This window comes from Lygodium microphyllum, chromosome 11 (assembly GCF_053477565.2).
Source record: "Lygodium microphyllum isolate KBCC chromosome 11, Lygodium_microphyllum_v1.1.10, whole genome shotgun sequence".
NCBI classification, from domain to species: Eukaryota; Viridiplantae; Streptophyta; class Polypodiopsida; order Schizaeales; family Lygodiaceae; genus Lygodium; species Lygodium microphyllum.
In genome coordinates, this window is record NC_141145.1 from 97,078,373 (window position 1) to 97,101,094 (window position 22,722).

General features: G+C 42.9%; 1 protein-coding gene across 1 annotated transcript in view; it reads left to right on the forward strand.

Annotated features, from left to right (window-relative positions):
* LOC148029128 (uncharacterized) overlaps positions 1-22,722 on the forward strand; it is a 241,234-nt gene that overhangs the window by 86,527 nt on the left and 131,985 nt on the right. Inside the window, exons 3-4 of the mRNA XM_087687881.1 lie at positions 15,844-15,865; positions 15,965-16,079. Of these exons, the coding sequence (XP_087544007.1) occupies positions 15,844-15,865; positions 15,965-16,079 (137 nt within the window). The remainder of the gene's footprint in view (positions 1-15,843; positions 15,866-15,964; positions 16,080-22,722) is intronic.

Consider the following 22,722-nt stretch of genomic DNA (forward strand, 5'->3'; position numbering starts at 1 on the left):
CATTCAGAGCCTGTCACACCTTTGATCGGAAAGCTTTGCTTGTATATACAAAGTTATGTGGTTAACAAAGAGTTTTTCATTGCATCACTTGAGAGTTGTGATGTATTGATTGGTATGCCTTAGTGCCATTGTGTGCATGCAGTGATCGACTGTCATGCTAAAGCGATGACTATTCAATACAAGGGCAAGTCCCATACCTTTGATGTAAAAGTAAAAGGGGAACAAGTCCCTGTTCTATTAGCTTCAGCTGTTTCTAAAGCAATGAAAAATCATCTTTCAACATACTTGGTGTTTGCCAACGATTCAGATGATAATGTAAATGCTGAGAATGTGCTAAAATTGGAGAAGGATCACATGTCATTTCTAAACATGTATGCTGATTGCTTTTTGTAAAGAAATACTCTGACACAGAAACACACAACAATCGTACGACAAAGCATAGACAAATAGAAGAACTCAGTTAGGGTTAGGGTAACTCAGAGACAATGAACACAGGAAATAACGGAAGTGATATAATTGCTGAATATACCATGCTCATGCAGCAAACACACTATGCAGTGAATGAATATTGAACCTCGAACTCGTGTATCTCAAGGATCAAGATAGGGGTAATGAGCTGGAGAGTGTGTCGTACTCTGAACGGATCCCGAATTGCAGCAAGGCAACCTTCGGATATCGAACACCAGCAAACGCAGTAGTGAGAAGCTGGATTTGATGCAGACGGCAGTAAGGAGAGAGAAAGACTAAAAATGCAGGCTATAGGAGAAAAACTAAAAACGCAGGCAGGATAGCCTGCAAGAGAGAGAAAGACTAAAAACGCAAGCAAGACAGTCTGCAGGAGAGAAAGCTGCCAAGGACAGCTTGGCAACAGCCTGCAGAAGTTGGGCGACAGCTAGAGGAGAGAGAAAACTGCCAAACACAGGTTGCAGATGACATGGCAGGCAGTACGGCACCAGGTCTGTGCAGGAACAGTAGTCGCTTGGCTGGGATCAGCTGCAAACTGCGAGAAGAGGCCTGGAAATCATGTGCCAACTAATGTAGACAGCAATGGACAACTTCGGTTGAGATGTCCTCCGCAAATGGGGTGTGGGTAGCAAGCTGAAACATCTGAAATCAACAAAAACGAGATTGAGGGCTGAATGGAGGGCAGCATATGTATTTATAGAAAGTTTGGGCCCTCCCAAGTGGGTTTGTGCTTATGGGATATAGAAACTCTCTAGGATTACGTTTCTTTTAAATAAACAAGGTTTCTTAATTAATTAAGCAAGTTTTGGGGCTGTTTAAGTAAAGCTAATGCATTTTTAGCTCAACACTTTTCTTAGTCACTTTCGGGATAGTTACCGCCAAAAAGGCCAGAGAATCATACGGTAGATTTGATCCTATGCAGGAGCCGCCAAATAAGCCACCATATAGGGTGAGTGAAGGCCAGTAGGAGATAGTGAGCCAAGTTAATGAGTTGTTAGAAAAAGGGTTGATTTAGCCTAGTTCATCTTCTTTTTACTCTAAAGAATTGATTTCTGACTTCATGAATCGATGACATTATGGATAGATTGTAGGGGGCAGCCATATTCAGCTACATTGATTTGAAATGTGGCAAGGGGAAAATTGGGTTGAGGACTTATTGGTCATTTGTGACAGCAAGAGGCATTTGGATTAGTAGAGGGGTTTGAAGGAATCTCAGTGTACTCCATCCAATTGCAATACAAGTTAAAGAAATACCGCAAGGGGCGCTTGTTGTAATTAGTGGATGGTCAAGTCATTACCACCCTATCTGAGGGGGACTAGTTTCACGTTCTTTCACAAAGTGCCAAGTGGCACATCTTTCAAATTGAAACTCCGCCTCTAGAAATAAATTTCAGCAATTAATAAATGTCTGAAAATTAATTATCCTCTTGTCCCTGCTCATTAACTATCCACATTGAGTATACTAAGTCCTTTGAACTGAAAGTCGTTTAAACTTTCACTCCGCCTTTATCTAGCATTAAACATGTAATTCTTGCCTAGGCCACATGACAAGAGAAATCATTTCAAAGGCCCATTTGACGCTTTGGGCTAAAATTGAAACTAGGCATCCACAAGTTCTTGTCTAGCATAACTTAACACAACTTTTGCCATTGTCCCCCACTACATAGGGTAGGGTTTTGGACTTGTGACCATTACTTGCACTCCACATGTGCTTAACTTAATGTTAAATAATGCCAAAGTTAAGCATTAAAAATATGTGTCCTCATGACTCACATCTCTGAAAAAGGAGCTTGTGTTTCGCTGGCAACTTGTTCTTTCATATCTTGCTGAGGTTTGTTAAATGTTCCCCACTACATTAGTAATTTGTTTAAGCACCACAAAATCATTCCAATGTTTGAGACCCACACACGCATGCACATGCCCAAGACACACACAATGCACATGCACACACATAGAAGTGAACGAGTGTGTGCTGCAACAAGCAGCCATTATTGTCATTAAATCAGCCTTTTCTTTCAAAAAAGAAAAAGAAAAAGAAACTTGCTGTGTAGTGACGGGTCAAGCACGAAGATTGAGACAGTAGGTGTTCCTTAGTTGCGGAGAGACAGAGAGTGAGAGAGAGAGAAGAGCAGAGAGAGTGCATGTTTTTAGGTACAATGATGAGTGTGTACCTTTAGGTTTTTAGATAGATATATATGTAAGTACAAGTGCTAAGAGTGTGTTCACACCCGAGCACATTTAAAGGCACAAGGGCCTTTATTCCCAACAACCTCCCACCTAAAGGCAATGTGCGTTAAGAGAAGAAAAGAATCAGCTAAGTCTAGGTATGTACAAAGCTGAAATACATATACCTATCCAACTCCCATCATCTGTCGCCAATGAGCAAACCGCTCTATTGGAAGACCCTTCGTGAGAAGGTCTGCAGGATTATCATCTGTATGCACTTTGACAAGCCCAATGCTCTTGCTGCCAAGTACATCTCTAATGAAGTGGTACTTTACCTATATGTGCTTTGTCTTTGCATGAAAGGTAGGATTCCGTGCTAGCATGATAGCACTCTGACTATCACAATGGAGAACAGGTAACTCTGTGATGCCAAGCTCTCCCACCAGACATGAAAGCCATAAAGCCTCCTTGCATGCCTTAGTGGCAGCCACATACTCTGCCTCTGTAGTAGACAATGCAACACACTTTTGTAGCCTGGAGATTCAAGAGACTGCTCCTCCTGTGAAAGTAAACGTCTGTCCAAAAGCGGACTTTCTGCAGTCCGCATGACCAGCATAGTCTGCATCTGTAAAGCCAACAACAGATGCCTTCTGCTTTCCAAAGCAGATGCACAACTCCTTTGTGCCTTTGAGGTATCTCATAATATCTTTCACTGCATCCCAGTGCTTTTTGCTAGGGGTTGCTATGTATCTACTAACCACTCCCACTGTAAAGGCAATGTCAGGACATGTAGCAACCATAGCATACATCAAACTACCAATAGTCAAAGCATGTGGTATCTTGGCCATTTCAGCTTTCTCATCATCAGATGTGGGGCTGTTCTCTGCACTGAGTTTCACATATGGAAGCAATGGAACCCCAATTGTTTTCCCCCCCTCCATATTGAAACGCTGCAAAACCTTGGAGATATACTCCTGCTGAGATAGATAGAGTAATCCTTTTGACCTATCTCTGAGTATTCGCATACCAAGAATGTGATTTGCATCACCAAGATCCTTCATGTGAAAGCTGCCATGAAGACTTTGCTTTAGTGAGTCCAAGGCTTAAGTATCCTTGCCAGCAAGATAATCAAGCTGCCATCTGCGGCCTTCTTGGTGTATAAGCAGTGATCCACTTGACTTCTATGGAAACCTTGAGACTGCGTAAATGTATCAAACTTATGATACCATTCTCTGGGTGCTTGTTTCAGCCCATACAAACTCCTTTTGAGTTTACATACCATCTTTTCTTTCCTTTTTTCCACAAACCCTTCAAGTTGCTACATATATATATCTTTATGCAGATCACCATGTAAAAATGCAATCTTTACATCCATCTGTATGAGTTTCATATTTTCAATTGCAACCAAGCCCAAAATGGTTCTCAATGTAGTCATCTTGAGTACATGAGAGAAAATCTCATCAAAGTCAATTCGTTGCTCCTGCTTGTACCCCTTTGCAACCAATCTTGCTTTGTACTTTGGTGAGGAACCAGAAGTGACCTTCATCTTGTAAACCCATTTGCATGGAAGTGTTTTCTGCCCTTTAGGCAATTGCACCAAGTCCCAAGTGCCATTTTTCTCAAGAGATTCCATCTCTGACAACATGGCTTTATACCATTTCTTGCTGTCCTGTCTATCCATTGCTTCTTTGAAGCAAGACGGTTTACCACAGTTTGTCAACATGACATAATCAGCCACATTGTTTGCACCAAGAACAAATCTATCAGGTTGTCTAGTAGCCCTAGGCGATCTCCTAACCCAATGATCATTGTTTGCTGGTTGTTTCTGTAAATTTCCATTTTCAGCATGCTGTCCTGGCATTTCAGCCTGCAAATCAGCATTAACAGCTTGCTGTCTTGGCTGTTCCTGCACATGCAGTGGTTCATTATCACGGGCAATAGCTGGCTGATCATTTCCAGCATCATTTTTTGCATTTACAAGTTCATTTACAGCAGGTATTTGCTGCTGTACAACGGGCACATTTTGCTGTCCAAAAGATATTTCTTCTCGGAATACAACCCTACGGACCTCCTTAGTCTTTTCAGGCTTTTTATGCATGCGATCTTCTTGGAAGATAACATCATTGTTGTGTATTGCTTTCCTTTTCTCGAGATCCCACAATCTATACCCCATTTCACCCTCGTCACCATATCCTAGGAAAATGCATTTACAGGACTTTGGTTGAAGTTTGCTGTGTTTTTCTTTACGAATGTGCACAAAAGCCTCGCAGCCAAACACTTTTAGGTGAGCATATAAAGGTGGCTTGCCCGACCACGCTTCTTGGGGAACTTCCCCCCCTCCCCCCCAAAGATCTGTTTGGTGATTGATTAATTAAGTGAACGATTGTCATAACAGCCTGTGCCCAAAAACCATGGGGTAATGCAGCATGAGACAGCATCGTATGGACCTTATCCTGTATGGTCTGATTCATACACCCCATTTTGGGGCGGATTATGAGGGGCAATGAGCTCCCTCTTTATCCCTTTGCTGTCACAAAATGCTTGAAAGGCCTTGGACACATATTCCCCACCATTGTCAGAGCGAAGACACTTAAGTGTCTTATCTGTCTGATTTTTATCCAATGCCAAGAATTTTTAAAACTTATCAAGCACTTCATCCTTGCTACGAATAGGGTAAACCCATACCTTCCGTGAAGCATCATCAACAAAGGTGACAAAATATTTCTTTTCCCCTAAAGATAACCATGGCATCTGACATACATTCGAATGTACTAACTCTAGAGGAGAAGATTTCAAAGAAAGAGACCTTTTATGAGACGTCTGTGTATGTTTTCCATAAATACAATGATCACAATGCTCAAAATCAGCATAACGAACACAAGGCAAGTAACCCAAACGAGAAAGCACTTTCATTCCTGTTTGATTCATGTGTCCCAATCGGCCATGCCACAAAGAAACACTTGGCTTTTTTGGGTCACGGCAACAAGATGGTCACGCACACTAGATACATGAAGTGGATACAAAGTATCACTCTTGCAACCTCGGGCAATGACCCTAGATCCCTTATAGATCTTCCATTTTCCATCACCAAAGGTGGTATGAAAACCATCATCATCTAGCTGCCCTATGCTAATCAAGCTCTTCTTGAGTTGAGGTACATGCCGTACATGCTGAAGTGTGAAGACAAAGCCATGCTGAAACTGCAACTGTACACTGCCTATACCTGCAATGTCACATGCATAGTTATCCCCAAGATGGACAACACCATGTCGACCCCTTGTATAGTCAGAGAACCACTCACGATGAGGGGTGACATGAAAGAAAGCACCTGAATCGAGAATCCAGGTATGCATGTCATCATCTGTATCTGCAAGTAAAGCATGTGTAGCAAAGTGTGAAGAGACAAAGAGTACGTCACTTCCACTATCACTGTCATGAGTGACTACATTCACCTCTTCAATTTTGACACTGCTTTTCTTAGGCTGATTATCTTTATTCTCTTCCTTGCTATCATCTGTCTTCTTACCCTTTCCTTTCTCTTTCTTCCATTTGTGGCAGTCACGTTTAAAGTGACCCTTCTTGCCACAATGATAGCATTCGACTTCTTTGCCACATGATTTACTGTGTCCCTTGCTATCATATTTGCCTTTCTGCTGTGATCTGCCCCTAGTATACAAAGCACTAGAAGACTTACTGCATGCATTGTTTTGCCGATTCATTTCTTCCACGAGTAGAGCACTCTCTACATTAGTATACAAAAGGATCACATTTGAATTGCTCATAGCAGTCCTGAAGGTATCCCAACTCTTAGGTAGAGTGCAAAGCAAGAAAGTAGTCTTAAATTCCTCATCAATCATGAACTTCAAGGCAACCAAGTGGCAGTAAATGGAGTTAAACTCACTCAAGTGAGTAGACATTGTTGTACCCTCTTTCATATGCAAATCCACAAGCTTTTTCAGCCAATAGACTTTGCTTGCAGCACTCTTTTGTGCATACAGTTCTTCTAGTTGAGTCCATATAGCATGTGCAGAATCCAAACCTTCAATGCTAAACAACAAGTTATTAGAAATCGATAGCTCGATGGTTGAGCGTGCAAGCTCATTTAACTCATCTCAATCTTCCCGTTCCATGTCCATGGGCTTTGCTGCTTGTGTTTTGATTGTCTTTGCTTGCTTCTTTTGCAACATGATATTGTAGCACTGCTTTTGCCGAACTGGAAAGTTATGTGTGTTGGGTATGTGACTCACGCCTCACTTACGCCTACACTCATATGGGAGTGTCGGTGATCAGTAGGACACTGGGGCACTTTTTACTCTCGGTAGGAGAGGTTTTTTCCCCCAGACTTATAGTCTTATTGTCGTATGTGCTTATGTGCTTATGTTACACACTTATGGGCACTTAGTGTGTGTCGGGTGTGAACACCCCCTACAACCCTAAGGTTTAAGGGTTGTACTTTGTACTTTCTTGTTACACTCTTTCAGTCTATTGGATTGGGTGTCGTGCTTCACTCTGTCTCTCTCACTCTCACACTGTCTACTACACTCTCAGCTGCATCTCGATCCTATCACCATCCTTACATTTGGTATCAGAGCTCAGCTCTGAGCTCACCACCTGCCTGCAGTCTACAGCCCACGCCAGTTCTGCCCCAGCCGACAGTTCAGCGCAGCGCGCAGCTCGTCTGCCTACTTCTTTTCGTCAGGTCCACTCGTCCTGCTCGATAGCTCCTGTTCGTCACGTCCACCCGTCCTGCTCGTCAGCTCCACCGGCCTATTCGTCAGCTCGCCACAGCGACTGGGTCACCTCCATCTCTTGCCCCATCATCGACTCTGACATAATCGTGTCTGCCTTCCGCGACAAGTCCCTGGTGGTCTGGTCCCTCACGCCTGGGTGCATCGTCGACGTTGCAGCGCCACGTCATCTGCGTGCGAGTTGACTGTCCGCCTTGTCCATGTAAAACGCCTGCCCGATTGCCCCGTCAGACTGCGACTTGACATTTGACCGTCTGCCCAGTCCACGTCAGCTACGCTACCCGCCCGACTGCTCCATCTGCCACTGACTAGACTATCGTCCGCCCTGACCACGTCAGGTATTTTTTTTAACAAAAAAAAATATCCCTTTATTCCAAAATAAATTTCTGGCAGAGGAGGTTCATACGCAGCAGGCACAGCAAACAGGATACAAGTGTGGGACAAATTCGTTGCAAATTTCTGGGCACATTCATCAGAAATTTTGGGGCTTTTATGTATTATGAGGATAGTTGCATATGAACTGTAGTTACAATCACAGAAAGACTGTTTTGAATAAATTTTTGGCAAAGATTTTGGGGATTTTGATATTACAGTGTTGCTGAGCACTGTTTGCTTCTTGGGAAGCGTGCATTAAAGACAGTTTTTGACAGAGTACGCCCTTGCACATTAATTGCAGAAGTGTGCTTGCTGCAATTTCTGAAAATTTGCAGATTTCGAGTCCTTACTGCTTTGACATTGCTCATTTGTCTTTGGAAATTTGTCAATTTGTCATCATGGCAAATCAGGGAGGTGATGTATTTACGTATGTATCCAAGGAAGACAGATTGGACGGAAACAATTATTCGCTATGGTCATTCATGATGAAGAATGTATTAGTGGCCAAGAATTTATGGGATTATGTCAGTGGAGAGGAAACTCGACCGGGAGTTGTAGCTTCCATTACTCCTCCTCCTCAAGGAGCACGTGGACAATGGGGACCTCAGCCCGCTCCACCTCAGCCACTTCCTCCAAGAACTGCAGCTCAAAAAGCTTGGGATACACGTGATGCACAGGCCTTGTCGCTGATTGCTCTGGCAGTTCAGCGGTCCATCATCCCTCACATTCGTTCAGCATCTTCTTCACGAGATGCATGGTTGACTTTGGAGCATATGTTTGCAGGAAAGAATGAGACTCGGATCTCTTTCTTGAAGAAAGAGTTAGAGACTTTGAAGATGAATGAGGGTGATTCTATGCAGGATCACTTGAATAAGATTCAGGACTTAAGGGAGCAGCTCATGAATGTAGATGAGTACTTTTCGGATGCACAGTTGATATCCACCACCTTGAATTCCTTACCTCCTTCATACTTGTCTTTTCATACTGCATTGAACCTCACCATGAGGATTGCCGAGCACCCACTCACTTTTATTCAGCTGGTTAGTTTGCTTCTAGAGGAGGAGCAAACAGGGAAAAATAGTGGTGTGGATGCTATAGTCTCTGAGCAGGCTTTTGTGGCAAGACAGAAAGGCAAAAACAGCAAGGTGAAAAATGCTCCACAGAGTTCTGGCACTTCGGGCACATCGCAGAATCAGACACAAGGGGGGACGCAAGCTAAAAAAGGGAAATGTCATTATTGTAAGAAGCCAGACCACTATATCACTGAGTGCAGAAAGCGCATTGCCAAAGAGAAGGAGTCAGGAATGTCTGTTTCTAGTACTCCTTCCATTGCTAGTGAGTCCGCGTCCTTTGTTGTGGACAGGGACTATTGTTTTTACACTTGCAGTTATGACATCTCTTGGGCCGATAGAGCACTTAGCTCTACAGAGGATGCTGACACTTGGTTCTTTGACAGTGGTGCTTCTAGACATATTACATCTCGCAGAGATCTGTTTGCTTCAGTTAGTGCACCTCCCGTTGGGAAATCTGTACAGTGTGCCAATAATGCATCATACCCTGTTCGTAGTATTGGGGAGATTCAGCTCACAGCCATTGATGGCTCTATTCTCCGCCTGCAGGATGTTTTGTTTGTGCCTGGAATCAAGAAGAATTTGCTTTTTATTTCTTCTTTGGCACGTTGTGGTTTGCAGGTCACATTTGATGATGACCGTTGCATGGTTAGAGATAAAGAACGCATGACTTTGGTCTTGACAGGATCTTTGTGTCATGGTTTATATGAGTTGGATGCTCTTTCAGTAGATCAGACGGCATACTTGACATCCACTCTTACTCCTGCTATGATATAGGCGGAGTTATGGCATGCTCGTTTGGGGCATGTAAACTTTGGCAGCTTGATGCTTTTGCAGTGTACTCAGATGCTGGATGGCTTACCTCTCTCGGAGAGACCTCCTGAGCACTTATGCGAGGGATGCATTTTGGGAAAAATGCATCGTTTCTCATTTCCCCATGATGTTGCTTTTAGAGCAACAACCAGATTGCAGTTGGTGCATTCTGATATTTGTGGCTCTATGCAAACAATGTCATTGGGCGGTTGTTATTATTTTGTGATATTCATTGATGACTTTACACGTTTTTGCTGGGTCTACTGTTTGAAAAAGAAGTCAGAAGTGTATGATGCATTTTTGGCTTTCAGTGCACTTGTTGAAAATCAATCTGGATGCAAAATTAAGACTCTTCGTTCGGACCGAGGGGGGGAATACATGTCCTCTATGCTGAATTCTTTTTTGAAGCAGAAAGGCATAGTCCATTAGTACACTACTGCCTATACTCCACAGCAGAATGGGGTAGCAGAGAGGAAGAATCGGTCACTCATGGAGATGGCCAGATGTATGCTGAAGGCAAAGAGCTTGCCTCATAGTTTTTGGATGGAAGTAGTCATGTGTGCTTGCAATATTTTGAACAGATGCCCTACCAAAGCCTTGAAGACCATCACACCTTTTGAGGCTTGGAACAGTCGAAAACCTTCTGTTGGCCACTTCCGTACCTTTGGGTGTCTTGCCTATGCCCATATTCCACACGTACTTAGAAAAAAGTTGGACAACAAGGCTGTTAAGTGCATTTTTATGGGATATAGCAATGAAAGCAAAGGCTACAGACTCTATGATCCCGTTACAAAGAAGGTTTTTGTTAGCAGGGATGTTGTTTTTGATGAAAAATCAGAATTATCCTTGGCTGGTTTGGACACATATCAGGTTGCCCGTGATGTTTTTGAAGGGCTGCTGCCCATTACTTTTGGTGATTCAGCTGGAGCTTCAGAAAATGAACCTAATGTTCAGCCAGCTGCTCCTATGGAAAGTGCAGAAATTCAGCCATTGGCTGATCGGAATATTCAGCATAATGCTGAAACTGAAATTCAGCAAGAGCTTGCACACAGTCAGGAAGCTAGACAGTTACCTAGATGGTATTTGCAGACTATGCAAGATAGTCCTTTGGATGCACCCATGGCTGCTCGTACTAGAAGGCAAACTCGTTTGCATGATTCAGCACATACCATGGAGTTTGTTATGGCAGCAAGTACTTTTGATAATGAAGAGCCTGAATGTTTTGAGGATGCACAACACAGTGTGCATTGGATGGCAGCAATGCAAGCTGAATTAGATTCTATTACTAAGAATCAAACTTGGGATTTGGTGTCCTTGCCATTTGGGAAGAAAGCCATTGGAACGAAATGGGTCTAGAAATTGAAAAGGAAAGCAGATGGATCCATTGATAAATACAAGGCACGGCTTGTAGCTAAAGGCTATGCATAGAAAAAGGGCATTGACTATGAGGAGACATTTGCTCCTACTTCCCGTATGACAACCATCAGGTCTATGATTGCTTTGGCTGCACATTATGGTTGGACAGTGCATCAGTTGGATATCAAGACTGCATTTTTACATGGGGAACTTCAGGAGGAAGTTTATGTATAGCAGCCCATTGGTTTTGCAGTTGAAGGCTCAAAACATTTGGTATGCAAGCTCAAAAAGGCACTATATGGTTTGAAACAAGCTCCTAGAGCTTGGTATGCAAAAATAGATGCTTTCTTGCTTGGTGAGGGGTTTCTAAACAGCTCATCTGAGTCTACCCTTTACGTATGTAAAGAAGAGGGATCTATGCTGATTATATGTCTTTATGTTGATGACCTTTTGCTCATTGGAACACATGCTGATCAGATTTCAGCATTCAAACAAAATTTGCAGCAAACTTTTGACATGTCTGACTTGGGAGTTTTGCATTACTACTTGGGCATCCAGTTCATACATGATGCTCGAGGTATTGGGCTATCACAGTCAAGGTATATTGGGCAACTTCTTGAGAAGTTTGGCTTACAGGATTGCAGGCCAGTTTGTACCCCCATGGAACCTGGACTGAAACTGTCATTACATGATGACAATGATTTGTTTGATATACATACATATGCTCCTGCAGTTGGATGTCTTATCTACCTATGCAACACTAGGCCGGACATACAGTTTGCAGTTTCAGCTTTGAGCAGGTATATGCATCAGCCACGTATGTCACATTGGCAAGTTGTCAAGCGTGTTTTTCATTACTTGCAGGTACTCGATCTCTTGGGTTGCTTTATGCCAAGGGGGGGGACCACTGCAGTTACATGCTTACAGTGATTTTGATTGGGCTGGTGATTATGATACACGTCACTCCACTAGTGGCAATTGTTTCTTTCTTGGCTCTTCTTGCATTTCTTGGCTTAGCAAGAAACAATCCACTGTTGCCACATCGTCATGTGAAGCTGAATACAAGGCAGCTTTCACTACCACAGTTGAATGCGTATGGCTTAGACGCTTGCTAGCTGATCTGGATATATCTGTTACGGAGCCTACTCCTTTGTTCACTGACAGTCAGAGTGCCATTGCAGTGGTACGGAACCCAGTGTTTCATGCCCGCACGAAACACATTGAGATCCATTATCACTTTGTCAGAGAGAGGCTACATGCAGGTGATATCAGCCTTGTCTATTGTCCTACCACCAGTAATGTGGCAGACATCTTCACCAAAGCTCTTCCTCGTGACAAATTTGAAGCATTTCGCGATGCTTTAAATTTGATATCCTTTGGTGGCGGATGATCCTTGTACTCTTGATCACTCTTCACTCTAGGGGGGTTTGTTGGGTATTTGACTCACGCCTCACTTACGCCTACGCTCATATGGGAGTGTCGGTGATCAGTAGGACAATGAGGCACTTTTTACTCTCGGTAGGAGAGGTTTTTTCCCCCAGACTTATAGTCTTATTGTCGTATGTGCTTATGTGCTTATGTTACACACTTATGGGCACTTAGTGTGTGTCGGGTGTGAACACCCCCTACAACCCTAAGGTTTAAGGGTTGTACTTTGTACTTTCTTGTTACACTCTTTCAGTCTATTGGATTGGGTGTCGTGCTTCACTCTGTCTCTCTCACTCTCACACTGTCTACTGCACTCTCAGCTGCATCTCGATCCTATCACCATCCTTACAATGTGCTCCTTCAAGCTTCTTGATGTGTATTAGATTACTGTTGTCATTGCTTCCAGCGATGATTCTTAGTCCAAATGTGACGAAAAAACAGCAAATATGGGCCCAAAACTGTCACCTAAGTGACCAAGGTACAAACAAATACCAACCAGCAATAAATGACCATGTAGAAGCACAGATTTCAGATCTCTAATTAAATTTTGAGAAGCACCAAACAATGTGCTACAGCATTCAACAACCGATTACAGCTGTTCCAAAGGCATATGCATCACATTACATGAGAAATCCCAAATTTTAGCTGCAATATTTGTTGTACATGTACCCATGGGCATAAAATTTGACACAAACGGTTAAAAGCCCCAAAATTTTTGTGCTCAAAGTATCAACCACATATCTGCATTTTCTCTATCATACATAGCACAAGCCAATTTTGCCAAAATAGAGCAATTTCTGCAAAATCGCCAAATTTTACCCTGTGTTGATGTCCAAATTGCATGGAATTCAACCTGCATGTACATAAAATGACCAAATGCTGCACAGATTTTGCCCAAACTGCAAAAGCCCCAAATTGCATGGGGTCCAATGTGCATCAATGTCGAGAAATTGGATAAATTTCAGCCCAAATTGTGCATGTACATGAAAAGCCCCAAATGTCAGGGACAAAATGTCACAAGTTCCTGCAATTTCTGAGACAGATATCACTGTTGCATCTTGCTCGTACCAAATTTGGACAAATCCCCAAATTTTCCAAGTCCTGCGTGTACTAATTTCAGTGAAATTGAAAGAATTTCACTAAAATGTGAAAAACCCCAAAATTCCCAGACAAATGTGCTCCGACCTTGCAAATTTCTGAGTCAGATTGTCTAGTTTTATATTAAGAGCCCCAAATTCGAGAAAAGCCCCAAATTTCTCGGCCTAAATCTGTACAGATTTGCACACTGTGCTTGCACGCGCGAACACCTGGAGGAGAGGAGGCAAAAGCAAACTCAAAATTTTTGAAAAAGAAAAAAGAAGAATTACAGGTCAACGGCTATTGAGGTTCGTGACCTATCACACCAGCCAAACGGCCGCTTGCTAGTCTCCCGTCATGTTATGCGACCTATGCCTCGCTTATCCTGTCTCCTCGATGGAGTCTCACGTGGCGTTTGTCGACTGTCCTCACTGCCTGTGCCTACTCACGATGCCTACAGTTGTCGACTGTCTTTACTACCTACGACTACCCACGATGCCTGCAACTGTCAACTGTTCTCATTGCCAGCGTCTGCCACTCATACCTGACTGCCTACTGACGCTCGTGGAGTCCACTTGGGACTCCTGTAACACCTGAGCTCGACTGCCGCCTCGTACTTGGCTGCCTACTGACGCTCATTGAGTCCACCTAGGATTCCTGTAACACTTGAGCTGTCTCTTTCCCGCTTTGATACCAGTTTGTAGTGACGGGTCAGGCACGAAGATCAAGACAGTAGGTGTTCCTTAGTTGTGGAGAGGCAAAGAGTGTGAGAGAGAGAAGAGCAGAGTGTGTGCACGTTTTTAGGTACAATGACGAGGGTGTACCTTTAAGCTTTTAGATAGATATGTATGTGTAAGTACAAGTGCTAAGGGTGTGTTCACACTTGAGCACATTTAAAGGCACGAGGGCCTTTATTCCCAACATGTTGAGGTTTGTTAGATGTTCCCCACCATCCCAATGATTTGTTTAAGCACCACAAATCATTCCCATATTTGACTCACACATATGCAAGCACGTGTGTGTACACACACAATGCACATGCACACACGTGTGTACGCAATCACATAATAGTGAATGAGTGCGTGCTGCAACAAGCAGCCATTATTATCATCAAATCAGCCTTTTCTTTCACTTCTTAGTTCAACACCTCCCTTCTTTTTTTTTTGTTTCTCAAAGAGAAACACCTTGGAGAAAATCTCCTGAGGTAAAATACAAAGTACAAGGTACCTTGACGAGAGTAGCTAAGTACATCATAAATTATAAATACAATGATTGTGCAAATAACCAATTTGATGGGCTATAATGCCGAATCATCCGAGGGGCTATGTGGAAAAATGTATCGGAGTCCCAAGTCTGCAAGAAGCCATCTCTCATCCTCCTCATCCTCTTAGATCTATCTTGCAGCCTCTCCTAGCTCTTGTGGAGAGTGGATAATCTGTGTGTCCAAATCCTTGATAGTCTTTGCTATGGAGGCGTCTTGGAGGTCTATAGCATGGTTGCAGCTTGTGGTCCAAATGTGCCGAGCAATAATAGTAGCAATTAATTCCCCATTTCTGGCAGTGTCCCTAGGTCCATTGTGATTGCGAGTAATCTAGAGCATGGATCTTGGTCACATGGGTATCATAGGAGTGGCTTCCATGAAAATCCTTAGATCCACATGTTGGGCCTCTATTTGTGACCCAAGCTACAGCTCCCTAGGTTGCAACCATGGTCTCTCTTGTGCCATGAAAGACCATAGTGAAGGCTCTCCTCTATACCTCTTGGGCCTTTGAGATTTTCCCATAGGTAGTGTCTTTTCGTCTCCATTGTATCTAGATCCTAGGAGAGGTATTGAAGAAGTCCTTAGAGTCAGAAAGATATACCTTAATGAATTCCTTAAATTTGAGATTTCCTCAAGAAAATTGTCAATACAAATTTGTGTAACTTAATTTCATCATTACCACCATAGGGGTTGAGCTTGAGGTGTGCTTTGAGAAGGTTAAAAAAATCTCCATTGTTCTGAATGGAGCAGAAACATAGAAGGTTGAGGACATCCTGAATTGTTTCTAAACTGAGGAAAAGCAGCTAAATCAACAAATAAACCTTGAGAAGACAAAGATGCTACAACAGCTTTAGGGAAAGTTTATAAGGAGTATTAGCTTTGGACAGTCCCAAATCTTATGAAATGTGGATTGTTCTTATTAGAAGTTATCCTGGTTGAGACATCCAGCTTGATATTGTTTTAAAGCATATTCATGTAGACCATGCTGGCAGCTGAAGAATTTGGTAGGAAACTAGATTATTTGATGGACTTATCTCAAAGAAGTGGAGTATATGCTAATTATTTATTCCTCATTTCTCTGCAGCCAAATCTGGTGCTTTTTACAGGTAGATCATTCACTTTTTGTGCATTGTTTGCAAGAAGTGAGAGTAAACATTTTCATTGACTTTATTCTTCAAAAAACATAATAATTTTGGCAACATCAGGTGATTTTGGAGATGAAGATGTGACCCTGGTGGCACATGTCAGCAATCTAGATTTTCCAAAGGCTGTCATACTTGGTAATCATGACAGCTGGTTTACTGACCAATATGATCCCAGGTATTTTCTTCTTGTAGCATATATTGCTTCTATGGACTATATGTAGATTTTTGAAAATCTTTTTTATGCTTGAGTGACTTGTTAATTTGCTACTTCAATTCAAAATAAGTGGGTCAAAACATTCTTTTAAAACATTTACAATCAGCTCACTGTATGGATGCAAGGTGTTAACAATTGTTTCGGTTGCACCTGTGCCATATCAGCACTCTCACACATGCCACTAGGACCCTGCCATACTTGAGAAATGTACCAATATAGCTAAGCTCCTCTGAGCTACTAGCCATAGGAGGACAGATATCTTCCTAGGCGTGGAAGTGCCATCCAATTTCTTCCAAATGTTTGATAGAAAATGATTTGAGATGCCCCATCTTTGCCAATGAGGAGTGGCTGCTGGTTGTGCTTTGATCCTAGTCACCTGAATCCTCCTATTGAGCCGGGTAGTGCTGCCAAAGAAGGCCACATCACATAGCCTATCAAGGAATGGATCCCTTCAAATCCAGACTCCTAAGTCTCATTTGTAATCTTGGAAGGGACATCCTTTGATAAGCCTAGTGTCTCCATCCATCTATCAAGCATGTGGTTGGGTTTGGATCAATGTGCCATCTCCTTTTGTAATGTGCTGCTACTCTTAATCCTTTATTTAAAGCACCCTGTGAACTCTGTATACTCCAAGTCCTCTCTCTAAAGGCGACCCTCGTGTTGCAAGGACCCCAAGGAGGATGTCTTTTCTAGAGAAGAGACCAAATCTAGGTCTGCTATCCTCCACTTAGGAAGGACTCCCTTGGTCATGGCCTCTACCGTAGCTCTAGTATCCTTGAGGCACCATACTTTACCTCTGGATCTCCTATGGTAGCTCTTGAAATGCAAACCAATCTCCCACTGAGAAATCAACCCACATAGAGAACCTGCCCCATGATAGATAAGTCATGTGTCCAAGAAGTGATCAACTCTGATTGCAAATGATGATTGAAGAGAAGACACTGCCTCCTCTTCAGTTGTGGTCGATGGTGGTTGGTGGAGGCTAGATGAAACAAATCAATAGGCTCTGATAAATAAGAACTGTGAATGCAACCTCAAAACTCCTCTCTAATTATTTGGTCCTAATGTCCTAAAGATAGATTAAAAGATAGGCTACCATAGTGTTACATATGTAGGTGTAATAGATCGAATCCTCCCATAGCAAAAGATTCTATGAATATTTGGATCTATGATCCTTATGCCTCTTCTAGATCTAAGATGCATAATGACATTCCAAGCTACATTTGCCTTGGCCATGCTCCCATCTCCTCCTAACCAAATAAAGTTCCAATGAGGTGCTTCACCTAGCCAATGCACAACTTAGAGATTTCTGAGTAGGAAGTGATTGAAACACCCACCTAGGATCCAACCTGCACATGAGATATGAAACAAGCTATATCCATGAATATAAAGTGACCGGACATCAAACTCATCTCCTAGCTATAGAGCCAAACAAGTTCCCTCTCAAGTGTGGCAGCTAATAGTACTTCGGGTCATGACCACGTCTGAATGCCACCAATTCACACCATTCTCATGTATGGACGCAATGGCCTATGGGCCAAGAGTCCACGAGTGGTAGTTACACAATGATGTGCAAAATAGGGTCTTCAGTTCTATAAATAGGACTCGTTTGCCCTAACCCTAATGAGTTCTTAGTGCATTCGTATCAAGTCCCTTATGAATGATTGTTGTCCTAAACCGTATCCTCATGAATGAACAGAGGAAAACGACTCTTCAATGAACATACTGATTCCCAAGTAGCATTTTGCCTCCAGGCATTTCTTTCAGTTGACCAAATGTTTGGGATAAATAGTTCAACAGGATCAGTTTGTCCTTGATTAATTCAGCTTATGCACATAACATATCCTCCATAGTTTGATTTGTCCTCTTGGTCTATTGATTGGTCTCATGATGCTCGGAGGACCATATGGACAATCTAGTTTTCAATTTTTGGAAAACTTTCTATAAAAAATGACTAGTGAATTTAGAGTCTCGATCACTAACTATTTCATTTGGCAAACCTTAAAAGTCTATAAAGATGCTCAACAAAGAGACTAGCCAATTCGTGGCTTTTCATGGTCATCTTTGTGGGAATGAATGGAGCATTTTCGTCAATTGGTCGATCATGATTCAAATTGCATCATGAGCTCGATCTGTATACGGGACAATCCTACTACAAAACCCACAACAATGCTACTCCACTTCTTATCGAGAATCAGTTAAGGATGTAACATCACCACTTGTTTGTGCCATTTAGCTTTATTAAGTTGACACTATGGGCACTAATGCCACGATGTTGCGCACTTGGTGTGTCATGACACTCGTATAAAATTTTCTTGCATATGTCCTAATCATTAGGCATACACACACACATATTACCTTGTTTAAAAAGTAATCCATTACGTATGGAATTCTTTTCCATCATCTTTTTGTTAGTGGCCAAGTTTCAAGCATTTGGACATCCAAAGCTTCTCGGGCCACTAGGTCCATCTCAAACTAATTGGCAAATCACACCAAAGTGAGGATCGTTTTGGCAGTGGTGTTTGAAAAAAAGAAAAAAATAATTTAGGTAAAGTTTTGGAGAAGGACAAGCCATTAACTTTGGGGATCCGATTAAGGGCATCTACAACCATATTAACTATGCCCTTTTAATAATGAACCTTGAAGTCAAATTTCTGCATAACTTTGGTCTATATCGCCTTATGGCCATGGAGTTTGAGCTGACTGTAGAGGTATTTCAACAAACGGTGGTTAGTCCAAATAATGAACTAGGCACCATAAAAACAATGATGCTAAATTTTAAGTGCATCGATGGCCACGGTCACCAATTGTTCTTTCTCTTGGGTGGTGTAACGTGTTTGGGCATCCATGAGCTTACAACTCTCAAATGCAATAGGTCCACCATCTTGATGAAGGACAACACCCATAGCATAATCACTTGCATCCATATGAACCTCAAAAGGTTTTTTCGGATAGATAATATGCAACATTGTAGTAGTAACCAACCACTTCAATGTTTAAAAACATTGATGGAGCTCATTGGTCCAAACAAGCTAGCTTGTTTTTTTTTGCTTTGGATATCCTTAAGCAAACATGGTAAGGATTCAATAAAATGAGCATAGTCCTTAATGAACTTCCGAAAGAACCCAATAAAACTTTAAAAAAATTATGCCTGCTTTATGGTCCTCAGAATAGATCAATCGACACTTCTTGACCCTTTTGGGATCAATATAGATGCCATCAATCAAGATGGCATGTCCAAGATATAAAAGCTGTTGAGCTAAAACATGCTTTTCAGTTGATTAGCATTCTTAAACAACCCCAAAACACACTTAATTAATGAAAAACCCTAAAAAGGGGATTGGTCTGAGAGAGTTTTAGTGGTCTCTCAAAAACACTAATTTTTGGGACACCCTTCAACATCTATAAATAGACAGGCTGCCCCCATTCAGTCCATTCTGTCTATGCAGGTTTTAGACTCTTCAGTGCAGATTGCAGCCATCAGTCTACCTCCACGTGGCTGTCTAGCCTTTGCGACTGCTGTCACCTCTCTCTCTAGCCTCGCACTGCCATGGCGCCTTCTTCCAATTGTCGCTCACTATCTGGTGCCATCTCCTAGGATGCGTTTGGCCTCCAACTGCCATCGCCAGCATCTCAATCATTAGGTGACATCCTACAGCTTGCGTTTGCACCCTTCTGGAGCCACCTGGCATCATCTCTCCCTTCTGCAACTGTCGCCTCTATCTCTGGCAGCCCCTGGTGTCAGCGTTTTGCAGTTTTCTCTCTCTTCACACTCCAGCTGGTGATTATAGACTTGGGATCCGTCTTCGGTGGATATCACACTCCGACATTGCTCTGCCCTTGAGCACATTGTACACTCTTACATTCATTTACAACATTCATTCACTTCAGAGTTGTGTTCTCTCTCTCCTTTATTGTGTTTGTATTTGAGTTTCTGTGTTTGAGTTTTGAGTTCTACGTTTAGGGTTTGAGTTTTGTTCTCTCTGTATGTGTCTGTCTCTTTGTGTTTCTATTGTGGTCGTACACTCTGTGTTTCCTCAGTGCAAACCCTAGTAGTTTTCTTCACATGGTATCAGATCTGGTGCTCTTGTAAAGAGTATCCTGTGGATATTGTGAAGAGCTAGTCTTTGTGCGAGACACACAATACGACTTATAACTGAATCACAATGTCCCAGACACGTTTTTCTCCAGTTCCTATGATGTCCTATCAAGCTTCTCTATCACTGGAGGCCCTGAGATGGCATTATGGACTTGGTAAGGAGGACGACACTCCACTTTCACCTTCACCTTCTTTTTCTACTCCTATTCTAGATTTCACTAACATGACAGAGAAGGACTTTGAGGAGTACTATCGCAACAAGTACGGTGATGTTTACACCTCTTCTACCAATTTTATTACTACATTCAAACCGGTCGGTGAGGTTGGCCACCTCTCTGATCATGGAGGACATATGGCATTTGGAGCGTTTGGCGATCCATCTTCATCATCTCAGCCAGGTCCAATGTCAGGTTTGTATAATCCTTTTGAGTTGCATGAATCAAAGCCCTCATTTGTTTTTTCTTTTGAGGTACAAGATCCGGATGGCTTTGTGTATGTGAACTTTAATAGAGGGGGCTCGTGAAGCAGACATAATTTAGGTACATCTATGGCTTTTGTTTCATTTGAGCATGTAAGACACCTCACTTCCCTCCCATCCCACCCTCTTCTATATCACACCTTGATCACCTCTCATCATCCTTTCAAAATCTCTGATTACACTCCACATTCGCTTCACACACACTAGGGGTTGGATCTTCCATCTCCGATCCTAGCACCTTCTCCTTCTCTACCCCATTCTCTACCTCTTTGCACCATGGTACTTCATTAGGGGGAATGTCACCCTTTAACACAGTGCCTCTCACCTTTCTGCAAATGAGCACACCCATAGTGCTTGGGACGACTGCGATGGGCATCCCCCTCACTATCCCCAGCTTGACATCTCACATGACCACTTAGACGCAGGGGTTTCCATCCTCAGCTTATGGTGTGTCTTCACACTCTCCTTGGGTTACACCTACGCAGGGATTCCTATCTTTTGTTCCACGTGTTCCCATCCCACCTCCTTGGGTTACTTATGTGGCTACCATGCCCATGCCTAGTCAACCCATCCCTACCTATGGATCCACCTTGTAGACTATCCGCATGCTTGGTGGGCACTTTGGGGCCCATTCCCAACAAGTGCGCTCCACTCCCCCATCTTATCCCCATTACACTTTTTCACGTTACCCATCTCTGAGCACTACTACTCCTGTTGCAACAGCCAACAATGCCTTCACGGATAAGACTTGTTTCAACGGGTTGAATTTCACCACTTGGTCAAATTTCATGAAACAAGCACTTGAGTTTCAAGGTCTTTGGGACCTCGTCATTGGTCTAGAGCCTATGCCGAACCCTCGACTAGCTCACTCTGACTACATCCATCAATGGAGAGCCCACAATGCCACATCCAATGTTGAGCTAATGCAGGGATCGCTTCCTGAGTTTCACTCTCAGTTACAACACTTCCCGCTCGCATCAAAGCGTTGGATTCACCTTCTTGACCGCTATGCAGCCCGAGATCGTACTTGGTGCATAAATCTCGACTTTGAGCTTCAAGAGTTCTCTGTTAAGAAGGAGATGATATGAAAGTCAAGCATGCTGAATATAGGCGGTTACTAGCTAAGTTCGCTACTACTAGCTCTCCAAAGTCAAATGATGAGTTGCACGAAAAATACTTCAATTTCATTCAGCACATTATCTCACAGCGTCGATTACCAACCTTCTACGAGTTTAAGTGCCGATTCTTACGCTACATGATGCTGCATGATCAAGTCCACAAGAAATCCTCATCACAGCCTTATTCAGAGCAGAGGGGGCTGGTTGCCTCTTCTTCGAGAGGGAAAACCAACAATGGTAAGAACTCGCAAGATGCAAAGGCAAGCCAATCAAAGGGTGACTCTTCTTCCTTAGATGGAACCAAAGAACCTAGACCTATCTGGTAGCAACTCCCTAGGAAACACCGGTTTCGTACACACTGCCAGAGAGCAAGCCATGTGGATGAGGAGTGTCGCTTCAAGGCCCAAGGTCTTCCACCTAAAAAGCCTTAGCAGACCGTTGCGACTGCACAGTCCAGTGGGACTACGCCTTCCGCTCTTGCTTCATCTGCTCCTTCAGCACCCGTTGTTGTTGTTGGACATGTGGCCCGAGCACGGCCTTAGCAGACAGTCTCTTTCACTACCCCTGAGGGACTGGCTGATTGGTCTGCAGGTTCCCATCCTGTTGCACTTCATGCATCCATTTCACCTTCCTCCACCTCATTAGGCGTTCCCTTGGTAGAGCCCTACTACTGGACGTACGCAATGGTGGCCACCTTCTTAGACTAGCATGTCTCCAGGTCCTTTCGGATACCCTAGGATAGTCTAGCATTCATTTTTCACACTCTTAGAGTCGGGCCTATAGGATCCATTGCCCTTAGCTTTTTCATTCTTTTGTCTTCCGCTGCATTTACTCACACACATACACATTCCTTGCATTTATTTTCAGTTAGATTTTCTTTCTATTATGTTTTGCTTTGGAGCATCTCAC